Source organism: Mustelus asterias, chromosome 9 (genome assembly GCF_964213995.1).
Source record: "Mustelus asterias chromosome 9, sMusAst1.hap1.1, whole genome shotgun sequence".
NCBI classification, from domain to species: Eukaryota; Metazoa; Chordata; class Chondrichthyes; order Carcharhiniformes; family Triakidae; genus Mustelus; species Mustelus asterias.
The window spans coordinates 34,514,408-34,533,132 of NC_135809.1; the positions used below are offsets into that span (position 1 = coordinate 34,514,408).

At 40.3% G+C, this 18,725-nt stretch overlaps 1 protein-coding gene across 2 annotated transcripts in view; it reads right to left on the bottom strand.

Annotated features, from left to right (window-relative positions):
• Positions 1–297: 297 nt before the first annotated feature.
• Positions 298–18,725, bottom strand: part of lrp6 (low density lipoprotein receptor-related protein 6) — a 156,243-nt gene continuing 137,815 nt past the window's right edge. For both annotated transcript variants that reach the window (XM_078219941.1, XM_078219942.1), the window contains exons 9-22: positions 17,975–18,201; positions 16,087–16,271; positions 14,979–15,305; positions 14,196–14,398; positions 13,541–13,752; positions 13,224–13,414; positions 11,455–11,664; positions 10,372–10,497; positions 9,790–10,026; positions 6,996–7,106; positions 5,152–5,382; positions 3,954–4,090; positions 3,257–3,354; positions 298–2,475 (exon numbers count right to left, since the gene is read on the bottom strand). In XM_078219941.1, the coding sequence (XP_078076067.1) occupies positions 2,193–2,475; positions 3,257–3,354; positions 3,954–4,090; positions 5,152–5,382; positions 6,996–7,106; positions 9,790–10,026; positions 10,372–10,497; positions 11,455–11,664; positions 13,224–13,414; positions 13,541–13,752; positions 14,196–14,398; positions 14,979–15,305; positions 16,087–16,271; positions 17,975–18,201 (2,778 nt within the window). In that variant the 3' untranslated portion in view covers positions 298–2,192. The remainder of the gene's footprint in view (positions 2,476–3,256; positions 3,355–3,953; positions 4,091–5,151; positions 5,383–6,995; positions 7,107–9,789; positions 10,027–10,371; positions 10,498–11,454; positions 11,665–13,223; positions 13,415–13,540; positions 13,753–14,195; positions 14,399–14,978; positions 15,306–16,086; positions 16,272–17,974; positions 18,202–18,725) is intronic.

An 18,725-nucleotide genomic window follows, 5' to 3' on the forward strand; every position in this document is an offset into this window, starting at 1 on the left:
TCTGCTTCCCAGACCCAACAATCCTTTCTGATGTAAGATCACAGACTTGAAACTTTAACTCTTGTTCAACTTTCCAGAGGCTGCCAGACCTGCTGAATATTTCCATCATTTTCTGTTCTTATTCCTATTTTTAAGATTCTTTTATGGTCAGTAAATAACATCAAACAGTGAAACCCACAAATGAGATGCAGTAATTTCAGTTCCTCCAGTTTGATTAAAGAAATTTAGCTGTGTTTCAACTACACTTCTTTCTGCTCCTTGCTTTGGCATCTTGGTGAAAAGAATAAATGCAGATTTCACTCTTCGTTTTATTATAAAAATCAATTTTTCATTTGTTACAACTTAACTTGATAGAAACCGAAAGAGCTTTATACAAGGTGCTTTTTTTTCTTTTTTTAAAACACAGTTTAGACAAGTAAAGCACTTATTTTACATTTTCAGGATGTTATTAGGCAATTGGATAGGACTGACCAAATGTTGGTCATTAATACAAACACATCCTTGCAAAGCATATTGGTACCAGGGATTGCTCCTGGAACACAACAAGGCTGTCAGCTTCTAACTGACAGCAGAAGGAAAATCAAAAGAAGAAAAAATGCAGAGGTTTACAATGAATGCATTCAGCAGCACCAGATCCTTCACTTCCAAACAAGGTTGTTTGCTTTAGACACACACCGCTAGGGTGTTTTTTTGTAACAGAATTTGGCACACAAGAGTTCTATTATCACTCAGAAGTATCCCAGGTCAAATATACCAGACGTTCCTGGCACCATGTATACAGCAGCAGACAATTTAAAAATCCTCATGTACAAATCATCCTATGCATGCTTTGATCAAAGTGTTTTATGAAAAATATTTTGACTTAATTAAATAATTGAATACTGGAAACATCTTAAAGGGCTGCAACATGATTTAGATATCCTGGGCATGTCATTCAATCATAAGGACCATTACAAAGTATTCAGTCTTTGCTACAAAATGTAATCTTTTTATACAATGTAATATATAAAGGTGATATCTGTATTTTGCACAGTACCTTAACTGATAATTGAAAATTACATTTAAAATGGAAAAAATAAACTCATCTGGCCATCTATTAAAAAAATCTGAGATTGTCATTACCCTTATACTAATGTTTTATAGAAAAATAAAATGATGCATAAAGTAATACAACTATACATGAAAGTACTGCAAGGATATATGGACAGGCTTTACAGATATCTAATACAAGGTTATTTTATAGCTTATAAATAGGTTATCTACACAATATGTGGTATAAAAATACACTCAGAACATTTGTGGGCACTGAAGTTAAAAGCTCATTGACAAATTTAAAAGATATCAAGGCATGTTTTATGCCCTTGGTCAAATAAATTTTAAAAAGTCACCGGTGCTATTCCACCATTTCTCCCCATATTACTTTAAATGGTAATGTTGATGATTATCACTCCAAAGAAGCTGAATCAAGGTGATTACCCCTTCAATCCTACCCCACCCTGACCAGGCAGCAAGGGCGTGGAATCGCTTCAGAGCACATGGCACAAATTAGCTTTAAAATTAGCTTTAAAAGCTGCAGAGCGGCTGACACTGGCTTCACTGTTATTGGCACTGGCGTGACAAGAATCGCAGTACGTGACTCTACATGTGCTCTCCTTCAACTGAGCATTGCTGAAACAGCTTTGTACAAAAATGCATGAACAGATCCTCTTGCTAGCTTTCCGTGAGTCGCTTTTTTCAATTCTGTAACAGTGTTGTGCAGCTGTCTTTCTCACGGTGGAAACGGAAGATAGTACAAGCATTTCTGTTTTCACTGTAGGATGCACTGTGATTCTCTATGGGCACTGGAGTTGCAATCCATCCAGTATACCGTGCCCTGTTAATGTGTGTGCTAGTTTTCTTCTGTCTTCTTAGGTACAATTGCTTCCCTGGGTTAAGGCATTTTTGTTTGCATGTTGGAAAAAAAAGATTTTTTGTTTGTACAAATTTTTACAATTATTTTTTATGGCACAACCAGCAGATGCTGTTAGAAAATATATAAATATCCTCTCTACTGTACAAATTGTTTGCAGCTCATTTCCCTTCCCTCCCAATCTAATTTATTTGCACTGTACAAATCACATCTCCCCTCTTTAGTGATTCTTTTATGCAGTCTCTTCATATTAACAATTATTTACAATAGGCAAAAGTGGTGCTCAGGAGGAGTCTGTACACGGGGAGGGAGGAGGCGGATAAAGATGGTGCGAGTAACTCCTTTCTGTATAAGGAGAGGGTGGGCAGCTTTCATAGTTCTCCTCGGCAGACAAGTACTGGCTCCGTGGAGTTGGAGGCGGAGGGAAAGGCTCAGAGTCATAGTTCAAGTCACTATAACATTTTGTTGTACCAATTCTCCTCCCAGGAGTGTAGTCACTGTCACATACGTCAGTACTGCAAGGCGTAGTAGGTGGAGCAAAATTTCGGTAAGCATATGGTCTGTAGCTGTAGATAGGGAAAAAAGTACAAGATATCAATATCAACTTGTTTGTAGAGTACATGTAATTGAATTTACTGGTTAAAATCATTTAGCTTTATTACAAAGAATGTTTTGAGCACACACACCATAATTTACAAAATTAATTAAACTTTTTTCAAAGGGTAGAAACAACTCTTGCACATTTCTCTTTAAGCAGAAATGCCAGACCTTAAATTAAACCAGATGCAACCATGGTAACAAAACAATTAGTGGCTTACACAATCACCTGTTCTTCAAGTATGGCTGAATAAACTTTTGGGGTAGTTTATCTTTACACTATGCACCGTGAATTTAAAGAAGCTATTCTAGTTCTGCGGAAAAATGAATTGTACCAGCACAAAAAACCCACAGAACTGGTGAGATTATGGTTTAAACCCTCTCCCTTCGCTGCCGCTCCCCCCTCCACAGACACACACCAAAAGTAAGGGAATGCTGTTTGACTTTCTAGTGTAGCCTGTTCAAGTGCATGAAACCGCTCTCAGTATTACACAAAAGTCTTTACTAAACTGTTAGATGAAACAGGAAAGTAAATAACCAAAATTCCAACGTGTTTGCTCAAAAGATAGTTAGGTATCATTCGAGGCTCCCAGAAATTCTACATAGGTGCAGTGCAATTACAAGAAACAATTACATTCAAAGAGGAAAAAATCCTTTTATCTGGTTTCTGCAGTTGCAAAGTAACATAGTATGATGTAGCGGTTAAGCGCACTCGAGGTAAATCTCCATCTCACTGTGTTCTTCATTTACCTGTATGATCTATGAGTAGAAGGGCTGTTTGAGGAGTAACCAAATTCCATGGTATAATGTGAACGTTCGGTAGCTGGTGAAGGTGGTGGATTCAGCATCTGGAGAGAGAATAAAAAGTAAACCATAAATCCAAATCAACTGCACAAAAAGATATGTTCACACTGGGCAAATGCCCTTTTGTTGTGGTACCGAGTTACACAGATTTCTTGGATTGTGTTTGGATTAATGTGCTGTGTTGGCATTTCTCTCAATCGAAAAATCAATTGTCTCGGTTTTCCCTTGAGAGTTGGAGGAGCAGGGAGGACTAAGCAACAATTCAGCTAACCAGTGTTCTTGCCTCTGACCACTATATGCAGTCTGTAAGAGAGTGCATGTGATTCCTTGTCAGACAGTCTGCCAACACTCTGTTCTATGCTACACACGAGAAAAAAAAATGCCTCTTGTACAAGGTTCTGGAGTGTTGCTGACATCTATTCTCAGAAAATTTGCACTGCAGCCCCAAGAAGTCTAATTCTAAAAGAAAACAATACATTTGTTTTCCTTCACATAGTTTGGGAACACAGACACAGATTCAGGAAATAGACCACCGAGCAAATGGAAATAAAGGAAGGGTGAAGTTTATTATTTAAATCGCTTTGGTTAAATTCAGAATATTCTTTAAAAAAAAGCGATGTTGATAACGAAGCTGGCTACTTACAGGAGGAAAATAAGTGCCTTTTGTACTTGAGGAGCTGCTGGAAGAGGCCCCTGTAACATGAGCCCTGTCATACGGAGGCCCACTGCTCCCACCCATAATGCTCAGGGAACTCATAACAGACTTGCCACGGGACATACCTGCAATTAAAGAAAACACAACCCAGCAATTAAATTAAATATTTACAGCATGTTAAACATATTTAAACAATTCAGTCTTATTTAAAAATTCAGATACAATCGGTGGCCAGATCTCATGTCCCTTCTCCTCCTTTATTCCCCCCGACCCCCCCCCCCCCCCCCCCCCCCCACAGTATTGTTAATTTTGATGTGGAGGTTAGAGATGGAGAGATGGCTTACTGTGGTTGTAGGTTTATTTTTTTAAACTGGTTGAAGATATCAGTTTTTCATAATGGTAATAAAGTTTACAATAAGATATGGAGCGCGACCGTAGCGGCTGTTCACGCCCCGCCCCCACTGCAGCCAGGACGGAGGATTTGGCGCCCAGCCAAATCTCTGGTCACTGCGGCGGGACCAGAAAATCCCACCGGTGTGAATGGCAGGAAAATTCCGGCTATGATGTTTATTTATTGTCCAGTTACTGCTTGGTGATTCTCAATTATGGCAGTAGGCACTACAATCAGTTATGGCACAGCAGACTTCTCTGGCATCTACAAAGTGAAAAACCTGGTACGTGCCCTCAGTGACCCGAGGTGATAGAAAAAAAGTGTAATAGAGTAGCAAAGACTAAGGAAGCACCAGGCTTTGCAGCCAGTTTCTGCTGGGGTTGGCTACTGTTGATCCCAATGTGGCACCAGAGGATGTTTAGTTCCTATGGAACCATATACCTAGCAGTAAATGAGAGATAGAGCGACAATGGCTAAATAAAGGATAACCTTAGCATGGCGTTAACATAAGAAAGTGTGCCAACAGAAAATATACAAAAAGTTATCGGAACGTAATGCTGTAGTTATCGATCCAAGACTTTGCAGTATCTAACACAGATTAAACTAATGTAAAATACAAATTTTTAAAAATGTGCAGTGAGCCATGTTAAAACAGTCTCCACAAAATAAACTTTGCTACACATTTGGGGATAGAAAAAGCCTGGTTAATAACTAGACAATTATAGTTTCCCAGTGTGAATGCCGCAAAAACAAGGCCTCAATTTTCAGCATTCAAAGATAATAAATTATTCCTACCTTGCAGCGATCCTGGGAGGGAGTTAGTATGTGGTACATAGCCTAGGGGCACTGAAGCAGATCCATGAACAACAAAGTCATTTGTCATTGTTTCACCATCACCTTTCATCCGTGGGCACAGAACACGTTGGCAGATAAAGTATATAGCTCCAATCACAAAGACAGAGAGGATCACACCAATAATTGAACCAATGGTGTTTGTAGGTTGAGGGGTGGGCTCCTCTGTGGGATCTGTAACAATGTTGATCTTGATCAGTAAACCAAGGTGGTAAATTTATTGCATCTGGTTGCCATTAAATTAATATATATTTACAGCCTTTGTGCATTAATGCTTACCATTAGTATATTCAAGAAAAAAAGAGGCAGATAGATAAATGTATTTAAGAAAGATACTGTTGGGTTTGGTTTCAAAAAAAAGAGAAGCAAACAATATAATTAAAAGGATATTTCTCGGGATGAATTGAGATTTTACTGTCTTACTGTGCTTCACATTGTTAAATTTAGAGTAACAAAGCAGAACCAAAGTGAAAAGCTCTGAACAAAATATCACTGAGGTTTTGTTTAAAATACTCAGCTTCATCACAGCGTAGAGACTATGAAGTACAACACTCACAAAAATATGCAATGGAAAAACTCGGTCTGCAATTACACAAAATTCTATTTCTAAAGTGCAAATTTCAATCCTAAAAAATACCATCTGTTACCTAAGTGGCTGTTCATTTTCTCGCCCCTCTCCTGCCCAACCTCCAACAGAAATAGACTTAATTCCCTCTTCTGCTGCCAAATGTAAATGCTACTTTTTGTTACGGCCAAATCATCACAGTTCAATTCAATTTTTCTCCGTCCCCCATCTCAGTTCTATTTCCTTTATTTTAAAACGATTTTCTGTCATTTCCTCTTGCACTTTATTTTGAATACCTCAAAATTTCATAGGCTGATTCAACTCTCGCAAATGCAAAGAAAAAAAATTCTGCATGTGCCACCGTCCCGAAGTGTTTAAAGCCAATGGAGTACATTTGAAGTAGAGTCACTGTTGTAACATAGGAAACATGGCAGCCAATTTGCATACAGTAAGCTCCCACAAGCAGCAAATGTGATAATGCCAGACAGTCTGTATGTGATGTTAACTGAAGGGTAAACATTGGCCAGGCCGCTCAGAATAGCTCCTCGGTGCTTTGTTGAAATACTGCCATGGGATCTTTTACATCCACCTGAGGGCGGGGGGGAAGACAGGTCCTCATTTATCATCTCATTGGATGAACACAGCACCCCCCCATAGTGCAGACCTCCCTCAGTATTGCATTGTATTGACAGGTTTGATTTTTGTCTTCCAAGTCCTGGAATGGGACTTGAACCCATGACCTTCTGATTCATGGGTGATAATGTTGTCAATTGAACCATGGCCGACACCTGCCAAAATAAACTGGCAAATCAAAAATTTTCAAAAAGACAAATCCTTTCCTTGAGAGGACTGTGCAATTTTCACTACCTTTGTTTAATCTGCGGTACCCTATTACCTACTTTGATGAGAGATCCCAGCTGGTACCTGTAATCGTGTCAAACTAGAATTCTGATTACCTGGTAAATTCCCCCAAGTGGTGTCAAACAAGAACACAGCACAAGAAACATGGACCTCAGTCCATTCAGGATCTGCTCTTAACCCCACCCAAATCAGTATACAGCATTTATTTGCTGCATTGCAGAAATTTGAGACAGGGAGAGAGAAAATCATTATTGTTTGACTAAAGTAAACTGTTATTTTACATTCACTGTAAATACAACATACAAGTGCATCAAAGCAGAACCCTGTAGTACAAACAAGATGTTATTTAGTGAAAGCTTACAGCAAGCATTTTCATCCGAATTGTCGGTGCAATCACTCTTACGATCACATCTTTTATGTTTGGCAATGCACTGGCCATCGGTACACTGGAACTGGTCCATAGGGCACAGAACTGAGAAGAAGCAGAAAAATGATAAGACTTCACATAGTTGAGAGGTCAAGCATAATAGGGGGGGTGGGGGGATGCAGAGTTGGAACACATCTTAAATGCCGAGCAATTTAAAAACAGTATTCAGTTTTGCAACTTTTTCCCAATATGTTATAATCACCATCAATAGTGTTCGCGGAGAGATGGTTTCGTAAAAAGTAAAATAGTTAGATTCCTTGTTCATTTTTTCAACACCTTCAGCCTCACCAATGTTATTTTGTGACTATCTGCCAGAAGTTAGCCAAGAGTGGGATAGATTGATCCAGCTCTCACGGGGCCACAAGACTGGGAAATTCTTGGACCTTGAAAGTCAATGATGCCACAATAATCTTCAGCGTTTGAGCTTCCAAAGTGGCGAGCAGGAAGCATGCGCTCATTACAGCCAGGAGTGAACCACATGTCATATCAGCAAAGGCAAAAAAAAAAGGCATTCTGGGCATATACCTGAAACAGGTGCTAGATCATTTGCATATGCAAATAAGACAACTAAAATCCATCTGAAGACTCCTTGGCAAACTGGGGAGCACTGACTAGGGATGGAGCTGGACCAGCTGCTTTCAGAATGTGGTTTAACCAGTGGTCCTTTGGCTGTGCGAACCACCAGAAAGGTAAGCTACCAAAATATACTGAACTGAATGTGATGCCAGGAGAGGAACACTCCATCACGCACTCCTCCACCATCCCCCCAACCCCAGTTACGCAAGTGACCCTCTACTGATTCCCCCCCCCCTCCCCCCACAACATTCAGAATCGCTTTGTTTTTTCCTACTCCACCCAGACAAATCTGGTTTCATGGCATGAATTTCCAGTGGTCTAGATGTATACTGGTTACATTACTGGGTTAGTAACCTATGGGCTTGAACATTGCTGAATCCCTCACTATCAACACCCTGGGGGGTTACCGTTGACCAGAAACTAAACTGGATCAATCACACGCTAGCTACAAGGCCAAGTCAGATGCTTGAAATTCTGCAGCAGGTAACTCACTTCCTGACTCTCCAAAGCCTGTCCACCATCTACAAGGCTCAAGTCAGGATGATGATGGAATGTTTTCCATTTGCTTGGACGAATGCAGCTCAAATAACACTCAAGAAGCGCAACGGCATCCTGACAAAATTGTTCAAGGGTGTAAACCGGGTGTCACTCACTCCCTCCACCAGCACCATATAGTGGCAGTAGCCTGTACCATCTAAAAAATGTACCACAGCAACTTGCCAAGAATCCTTTCACAGTGCCTTCCAAAGTAGTGACCCCTACCATCTGAAAGGGCAGAAGGTAGGTCGGAGCATAACTACCTGCGAGTTGTCCGCTGCTATCCTGACTTGGAAATGTCCTTCATTAACACTGGATCAGGATCCTGGAACTCCCAACCCAACAGCACTGTGGGAGTACCATCACCATATGGAAGTAGCTCACCCCCACCTTCTTAAGAGCAATTAGATGTGGCCAATAAATGCTGGTCCCATTCCATAAATTAAGAAAAATTAAAATTCTGGAATGCAAACCTACATCCTGCCAGATGGTGGCGCAGCTCACTAGTAAATCAACATACCTTTCTTACATTAGCTCCACCAACCCCTCTGAATACCAAAAGTCAATTTTCCAACATAGAAAGGAGGCGGCATATAATTCATTCCCAGTCTCCTGAAAATGGAGCAAAACAGTAGCCCCTGATGATTCACCCTCCTATTTCTTTTCACTCAGCATTTCTTATTCCTCAATATCACTGTACATTGTAAATTGAAAACAAATGCTCAATGTTTGTTTAGTGCAGAGTGACGCCAACAGTGCAGGTTCAATTCCCGCACTGGCTGAAGTTATTCATGAAGGCCCTGCCTTCTCAACCTTGCCCCTCACCCGAGGTGTGGAGATCCTCAGGTTAAATCAGTCAGCTCTCCCCCTCAAAGGGGAGAGGGGTCTATGATCATCTGGAACCATGGCGACTTTACACCCAATCAGACACCAATTTGCCTTTATGATTCTTTTAATTAGTTTAAAGATCTTTTAAAATTTTCCAGAGAGCGTTGTTGGTTACGGCAATGAATAGTTGATTCCCAAGGACCATAAAGGACCCAAGTTGGTGACCCCCTATTCCAGAAAGCCATTTGGTGAAGGAGAGAACTGGAGCCCATCTTTACTTCTTACTGTGCTTACCCCAGTCCAACGCCGGCATCTCCACATCATGCCCATCTTTACACACTGATGTTTATTTATAGAATTGCACATTTACAATTATGTACATCCTAACTGCAGTTTTAGTCAGTTTTTTTTATATGGGGCTCAAGGAAATCCCCAGTTAGTGCTCACCTGCATATAGTTAAATACAATTAATATACAATCAGTATACTAACCATTAACCTCTGGTCTGTGCTGATTACCACCGGGTTACCACAAAAGGCCTCAGCATCAGTGGATAAGTAAAAGCGAGGGTAATCGGCAAGAGCTCCTTTCCTAATTGTTAATCAGTGACCACTGCTTGAAATTGTGTTATGCTCATCGTGAACAGAATCAGATCCGCAGCGTCTTGGTCAAACAGCTTATGGACCATAGGATCACAGCTCGCCGTGGAGCTAGCCACCTGCAAGTGGTGGTACTTCAGCAGTTTATTAAAAAAAGTTTCAGATTATAAAAGAAAATGCTCAATTACCTTCACACTTCTGTTCGTCAGACTGATCTTGGCAATTGGTCTCTCCATTGCATCTGAAGGCAGCATCGATGCATTGTCCACTGGCACACTGGAACTGACTGTCCGAGCATACTGGACAATTTTGCTCATCGCTCTGATCATCACACTCTGGATACCCATCACAGCGCCAAGCTAAAGGAATACAATCAATCTCACCCGTGGCACAAGTGAAGTGATCTGGTGCACAAGTTGGTGGCTCTGGGAAAAAGAAAGGTTGATGGCTATTTTTACAGGTTGGAGAAAAGGGAAAATTAAGCAAGTTAAGCATCTATTTAAAAAGGCAAATGGGTGGGAACAGGAAGAACAAAATTGTCACTCCATATCTCCATCATTAACTTGTTGATATCCAGAAGGGGAACAGGATTAGATTTTTCAGCATATCAATATTTTCAAACAAGCTTATGTAAATCCACCCGACAAGAATCTAAAAAAAAGACTAATTTCTTGGTTCTCAAATATTTGGTGTTCAATTAGCTTGCTGATTGAAAAACAGATTGATAAAAGGATGGGCCTAACATTGAGAATGAACATTTGTTCCCTTACCGCCACAAGACAGCTCATCTTGAAGTAGTACTAGGTGAACAGGACAAGAGCAACGTGTAGTACCATCTCCCTTTACAATACAGATGTGGGAACATCCACCGTTATCTTGGGCACAAGGATGTTCCGCTGTAATATCATAACAGCAGCAGTTACAATGCAGCAAAAATTAATGAACCAGTTACAAATTTTGCGAGAAAAGCACTAATAATCTCAACCATGTTTCAAAGTTACCTATGCCTAAGAAGTTCAATAACTGAAAAATTAATATACAAATGCAAAACATTTAAAACTTAAGAATCTCCCTCCCATCTTTAACAAGATTTTTGATGTGATTCAACACGGTACTAACCAAAGCTGTGGATCATATATTTAAACAGTTAATAAGAACCTTTCCTGCATCAGGTTATTATATTGGTTGTAAAACAAATGATTATTATTTTTTTAATGTTGTAAAATCTAGTCATTATTTACATGTTCATGCTTGTTATGTTTTCTAATCACAGGTGTTATCAATCAGTACAAGTATGGGCATTGTACAGAAAAAAAGTCACAAAGTAAAGGAATGGCTTGCTAAATATCCTGAAGGTGTCTATATAATGACAGAGTCAAATTATGTTTCATTTTTAAAAAATCCTGTTTTCAGGTGGATACAGAAAATAATGGGTTCTAGGGAAATGATTACAGTTTTGAATCACTCCTTGCACACATTACTTTAACAATCTGACCTGGAATTGAGGAGGAGGTTTTACTCAACTTTGGCCTGATTTTATTCTGCATCAGTTGTGACACCCATGGGCTGCCAGTTTATTCAGCGGGATGCATGATGACATTCAGAGAGAAAGATTAAAGAGTCTGATTTTGCACTGCAAGTCTATGGAGTAATTATCCAGTCAGACACCGGAAAGTAACATATTATTTAGTTTTAAACTGCCATGCCTTACGCAACCATAACAAAACTGTAGTCCATATGTTTGTTTGTTTTCAATTCCTTCCCCCTGAAAACAGATTTATTTAAACAGATTTCGACTTGTATTTGTTTTTTGGAACATGGAAGAGATATATCCAGCATTTATATTATCATACCAAATTCCTTCAGATCGAGTTCTTTCACGGCATGAATGTCACTCAGCTGCGCGATACGGGCTTGAATCTTAGTGCGACTGTTGCCATTTGTCTTCTCAATCCTCTCAAGCATCTGCTGCTGTCTGTCAATCCAGTACAAGTGGTTACCGAATATAGTCAGACCTACAGGTTGAAGTATGTTGGCGTCTTCCAAAACAATTCGATTTGCACCTAAAAGCCAATTTAAAAGATTTTATAAGTCTACCATAATGCTTTGTGCCTTATGCTACTCTGCATAGCAGTGTTGTTGAACACAACAGCCGCTAACCTCACATGGCTAACTGGGAAATCCAAGACATGGCTAATTGCATCAGTAAATCATGTGATCTCAATAATTGCACAATGTATTTACAGGTACATGTAACCTCTTCATGTTGGTAATGTATTGATACAGAAAAGCAGAATGAGTGTTTTCTGGATCTTTGAAGCAGCTTCTAGTCACCTGTCTATATAGCTTGATGTCAGATTTTGTTTGATAACGCTCCTATTATGCACCTTGGAACATTTTACTGTGTTAGAAGTGCTATGGAAATACAGACTTTTCATGGGTGCTTTGCTTCCTTGGTTTCTGAACAACGATTAATGTTTGTTAATTAAATCTATGAGTAAAGTGCCATTACCGATATTGTGCAAATATATGCAAAATGATTTCCACTAAAATTAGTGCATGTGGCAAAAAATGGGGCCACTAACTATTCACCTTCAGCTAGTCAGTAATTTCCATTTAAGTTATCATATCGTGTATTTTTACAATATCTTCCAAATGTACATTTCTAAGTTAATTCTACAGATTTCCAGCGACATTTTTTATTTGTTCCTCATGAGCACAGAAGAAATCCTGTAAGCATTAATATATCTCGACATCATTAGACACCGGCCAGAGATCAGTTGGACTGTTCCAGTGTCAGATAGGATTGCTATACCAGTGGAAAAATTTACATTGCAAAACAAAATGAAAATGTTACCCACCCAATTCACAAATAATTGTGACCAATGCCGATTTGGAGTGTTGCTACATGTTATGTAGCACAATGCTCAAATATCTGCTGTGGCAAAGTAAACAAAAGAAAAATCATCTGGCACATGAGTTATACAATCCGGATTGTCCAGAATAGATTCCTGCAGGTAGTCCAAAGCACACAGGAAGGGAAAACATAACATTGTAAGAACTTGGAAAAGAGAAGCCTGGGGAAAATGGAAAGTATGGAACGCATTTCAGGGCAGCATGGTGGTACAGTGGTTAGCATTGCTGCCTCACAGCACCAGGGACCCAGGTTCAATTCCAGCCTCAGATCACTGTCGCTGGAGTTTGCACGTTCTCCCCATATTTGTGTGGGTTTCCTCCGGATGCTCCGGTTCCCTCCCACAGTCCAAAGGTGTGGGGTGGGTTGATTTGCCATGCTAAATTGCCCCTTAGTGTCAGGTGAGTAGCAGGATAAATACTTGGGGTACGGGATAGGGCCTGGTAGGATTGTTGTCGGTGCAAGCTCGATGGGCCAAATGGCCTCCTTCTGTACTGTAGGGATTCTATGATTTTTCTAATGATTTTGAATAATCATCCTGATTGTGTAGTTCACTGTGCAGTCAAATTGTTGTGATTAATCAGAAACAAAAAGACTATGCTTGCAACAACAGCACTTCACAGATAATTTAAAATGGTATTTTTCTTCCCTTCCTCCCCTTGCCCCCTTCTTAGAAGCCCTTCCAAAATATTGTTTTTCTCCTTCTACCTGATAAGTCACTGCTCTCTATGCGGCGGAGATCAGAGTCAGCCCAGAAGAGTTTGCCAAGTTTGTTGTCGATAGCGAGTGCAACTGGTTTACTTAGCCCACTGAAGAACAGAACTTCACGCTCTGTACCATCCAATGCAGCACGCTCTATTCTTGGTGATCTATCTTGAAGGTTAGTGAAATACATGTACCTACAGGTTTTTGTTTGATGCAAGGAAAGAAGAAAACAATAATTTAATATCAAACTTGCCAAAGTCACCCCTGACAAAAGCTTCATCAACAACATCTCAGAATCAAATGCCAAATTTAAGTTTTACCCTCGCTCTGGATTCACGATGATTGCCCTTGGCCTATCTTGTTCTCCTCTCAGAACCACGCCTATTGGTTTGCCATCCAGCCTTGTGACATTTATAACATTAGTCGCTTCGCAGGTCCAAAAGATATAACGACTGTAGATATCGATACTGAGGTCATAAGGCTGCATGTCCAGGTTTTGGTTGGGAATTGCACTGGTCACAACTGTAAAACTCTGCAATGAAAGTAAACAACTAAACAATGGCAGCTCACTCATGGTCATAATCTTTCAAAAAATAAAACAATTAGGTTAAAAAGGTGACTAATAATTACAAAGGTATATTGGAGTAAGAATTTCTAAGCAATATGGCTAACTTAACTTTAGTTTTTGAAATAGGTTGCCCATTTTATGTACTCCTTCTTTCAGCACAATCTGAGCAGCATAAACAACGGATTTATAAAATGGAAATGTTCTTGGGAGAATCTAATAAATGAAATAACTATTTCAAATGGCGGTAATACTGTTTGTAACAGGTCCCAATAGGAAAACAGTGTATTAACCAATTGTTATTCTTTTCTCCTAGTGTTTGAAAGAAGGGAAGAAATCCAAATACTGGGTTAATATATGCGGCTCAAGACAGAAATATTTTTGTCTGGGCTCCCCATATTAACACAAACCTGAGTTCCATCCTCCTGTGCTCTCCTGATAACATTTTGTCGAGAGTCGATCCAGTACAGATGTTTATCTACAGGATCATAATCAATGGCCCTGACGTTTCTCAGACTGTGAATGGGAAGAATGATGTCGGGACTCTGTTGTTCATCAATAACCATCCGATTAATTGCATTCTTTTGGCTGAAGAGTAGAAATGAAGTTGGAGCTGCAAGATGATAACATCACTTTGTTAGGCTGGACTAGCTACTAAAAAACTTCAGTAAAGAAAAATAATCAACTGCTTGAACAAACAAATTTGATGAAAATCTATGAGAAATGTTAAAGCAAGTTTCTTACAAGCTTAGTTCTAAAATTAGATTATTTTCCAAAAGACAACATGCAAATTATCGTCATCTTGTTCACTATGCATAAATCCTGCAATTCGTAACAATAAATGTAATTTATAACTTACAACTGTGCGGAATCTTTTAACCATGCGCAAAATGTAATAGCTTTAAAATATAATTGCTTTAGTAGATGGAAAAAGCCCAACAGAGTTTTTAAATGCAGGTTTTTATCTTTTACTTTCAATTTTCAAAGAACATGCATATTTGGAAACGCATTTTGTCAGTTTTACTGTGAGCCAGCAGTCTGGTTAAGATGAGAAATTTAGTGTCACTGCCTCCCTCTCCCCATTGCCTTAGTGTCCCATTACAGAGTGCCACTTTACCACTTCTGAAAATTGCTTTAAAAGCACATGCCTTATAAAGAAACTGCCAAGTTTAAGAGACTATAAGATTTCTTACGGCTACAAGTTTTGTTGTCCACGTTCAAGTAGTAGTGAGCAGGGCAGCCACACACATAACCAACGGTTGGCATAGCTAAACACAAATGAGAACAATGTCCGTTGCTTGAGGCACACTCATTCCAACCACCTTGCCTTGAAGAATGAAATACTAGTATGTCCATTACATAATCTAAGTGGCCTTGAATAATTGTGCGATTTTGGCCACTAGTTTTGTTGGCTCGTTCAATACTGCGGCGGCTCCAATCTGTCCAATAAATATAGTCCTGGTACTGGGTTAAACCAAATGGGTGAGGCAAGTCATCTGCAATAACTTCACGGTCCAGACCTACAAGACAACCAGTTATCATTATATTAGGCAGTTTATTTTTCAGGTCAAACACTTTACAGTGCAATTGCTCATTTTTATATTTGTTATCAATTAAACCAAACCACAGAATACATAGATAATAGCTGTGTGCTGCCTATAATTTATAAAAACATTTTCCTCAATTCCCTCCTCAATATTATGACAGAAACTATGGGCTGGGATTCGCCCCAAAAAGAAAGTGCCCAATGGGCGGGGAAACGAGGGAATTTCCCACCCTTTACCTGAACGAATCTCTGACACTCTGATGCACAGAGTGGCCGAGATTCACGCCAGGAGGGGGTGGGGGTGGGGGGCTCATCCCGCTATCACCATAGCGCAGAGGGCGCCTATGTACATGCACTGATCTGCCAGTGGAGAGATCGGCACATGCACACTTGCTCCTCCACCCCCCGCCACCCCCTCAGGAGGCCCCAGTGGCCTCTGTCCCCACCAGAGGGGGTAAGTACACCCGTTACCTGTTGGTGGGGAGAAGGTGTAAACCCCGCCGGTGGGGACTGCTTCCAGCAAAGGTTTGGGGGGGGGGGGGGGGGGGGGGGGGTGGGTGGGTGGGGGGAATTTCCACCATGGGGCTTATTATGCGAAAAAAAACATTGCCTGGGAGACTCCCGCTTAAGACCACCCCCCTCCCCTGACATCTCCTGGCCCGTTGCTGGAAGAATTCCTGCCATTGAATGAAATCAATATCGAATTCAAGAAAGTCAGCCTGTCCCTCCAAATTTGAATGCAAAAACAAATTTACCTAGCATGTTGGAGGATTCAATCAGACTGGTATCTAAATCTGTCCAGTAAAGTCTTCGCTCTGCATAATCAATAGTTAATCCATTCGCTCGGCCAACATTTGGCACCAAAGTGATACGCCCTGTTCCATCCATGGCGGCTCGGTCGATCTTTGGCTTGCCACCCCATTCAGTCCAATACATGAACCTAAGAAAATACATGCTGATCAATGGTGCAGTCAAGCATATTCTGCCAAACACTTATTTCAACAAATGCTGCGAGACATTTTACAATACTTCAGGACAAAATAAAACATTGGCATTACAGTGCAATGTGATGGTACTGCTGGACAAGTGGAGATCTTACCCATTACTACATTGATGAAGCTTGCTGCTTCTGCTAAGGGAGGCAGGAAAACAATTTAATAATGGCAACTGAGTCATCCTTGCCCACTTTTCCATTCATCCCATCAGCCAAGTATAGCCAAGTATTGATATGAGAGCAGGTCACCATTATAACCTGGAAAGGATACTGGATATGGGAACTTAACTTAAAGGATATTTAAAACTTCATATTGCCTGCTGTATCTTATACATCTGAAATTCTCAAACTGGGATCTGTGAATCCCTGGGGATCTGCGGAGACTTCACAGGGAGTCCTGCCAAGCAGGATTGGTCTTGTGGTGGGGCAACCACCCGGTGCATAGAGGTTAGGGCTCGGAACTCATCTTGCCACCACAAAGAACTATCTCCTGCTACTTGAGACGCTGAACGTTTGGTTAAAAGCCCCCATGCAGAGTGATGTGGCAAATGTTAACCATTTGCATTGGTGAACTTTCACTTAGGGAGACGCACAAAGCTGTCAAACTAGTCTCAGACCACCCTTTAGCCAATCTCTCAGTGTTCTCTGGGGCCACTGTTTTACTGAATGGAATAAACAAAGCTCTATTTTTAATTAGATTAGATTCTTGTCTGTGTTTTGAGGAAACTTCATTCTACAATTCTATTCACCTTTCCTGAAAAATACAAGAAACGTTAGCTTTTATGTCGAATGATTTACAAACGTCATTGTCAAAGATCACACCAAGGATAGGAAGATTCTGCAGTGACAAACAATTTTGTAGAAAATACCCTTTATATGCAGCGCTTTTTATATTAATAGTATTTATAGTAAATCATAGAAACCCTACAGTACAGAAAGAGGCCATTCGGCCCGTCGAGTCTGCACCGACCACAATCCCACCCAGGCCCTACCCCCATATCCCTACATATTTACCCACTAATCCCTCTAACCTACGCATCTCAGGACATTAAGGGCAATTTTTAGCATGGCCAATCAACCTAACCCGCACATCTTTGGACTGTGGGAGGAAACCGGAGCACCCGGAGGAAACCCACGCAGACACGAGGAGAATGTGCAAACTCCACACAGACAGTGACACAAGCCGGGAATCGAACCCAGGTCCCTGGAGCTGTGAAGCAGCAGTGCTAACCGCTGTGCTATCGTGCCGCCCCAGATGCGAGGTCCTTGATCACCCATTTGGCAAGACAGCCTTCAACATGAAAAACCTTAGAATTGTTGCCTTACATGGCAACTTTGTACATAAGCTGCCCTCACCACTCGCAATACGTGAAAACTTTACTGTATTTACCAGTCAGTGTGCATTACTAAGGAGGTCAAATTTTTTTTTTAAATGTCGTAGTTATATAAAGTTCATCTTTTCAAAGTCAGTGTTCAATTTCCAGATATAACAAATCTAAGCTAAAGTTAATTCTCCAGACAGAAAGGCTTTGAGATAGGCTGGACTAATTGATCATCAATGCTCATGAAGTGACTTTTGGACATCTTCAGGAACACTCGATTTTACTTCAAAGCGAGGAGAATGCCACTGAACAGCTCTGCTGACTTACCCTTCGGCAGGATCCAATGCCAAAGCTCTGGGGCTGTCCAGATCCTTCCACACCAGTACTTGCCTATGCTGTCCATCCAGCCTCGCAACTTCAATTCGGTTGGTTCCTGTATCAGCCCAGTACAAGTTCTTTCCCAACCAGTCTACTGCCATTCCTTCGGGGTAATCAAGCCCAAATTCTACAACATGCTCCAGGGAACTCCCATTCATGAAAGCCCTGCTAATGGTCTGCAAAGTAGAACAAGAGGTGTACAATATATATTTGCTTCAACATATCTAGGATCTGAAAGACAATGAGGGGCTGTTTATCTTTCCTAGCTGTTTCTTGGTATTTATAGTGTGGTAATGACAATCATATCAAATTTACTTTCCTCTGAATATTACTTTCATCTGCAAATATATACTTTGACTTTAAAAATAAAGGCCTACTTCTTTGCATCAAGGAAAATATACAAAGTAACATTAATATTGTTGTCTTCCTATCTTCAGGATCATATATATTTTCAGTCTAAATCTGGTCGGTTACCAATGGGTTAAAATGTGCTTAAATAACTGGTGTTGACTTTATATCAGCATAATAATCAGGTTCACATTCACCCTCCAAGCAAGTCACACTAATTACAGAGAAGTATGTATCTTTAAAGTAATCAAAATTACTGGATCCATCATCTTTTACGTCATGGATTTTAATTACTAAAAACTGCATGTGATGCATTACATTATAAATGAATTGAAACATTTAAGCAAGAGAG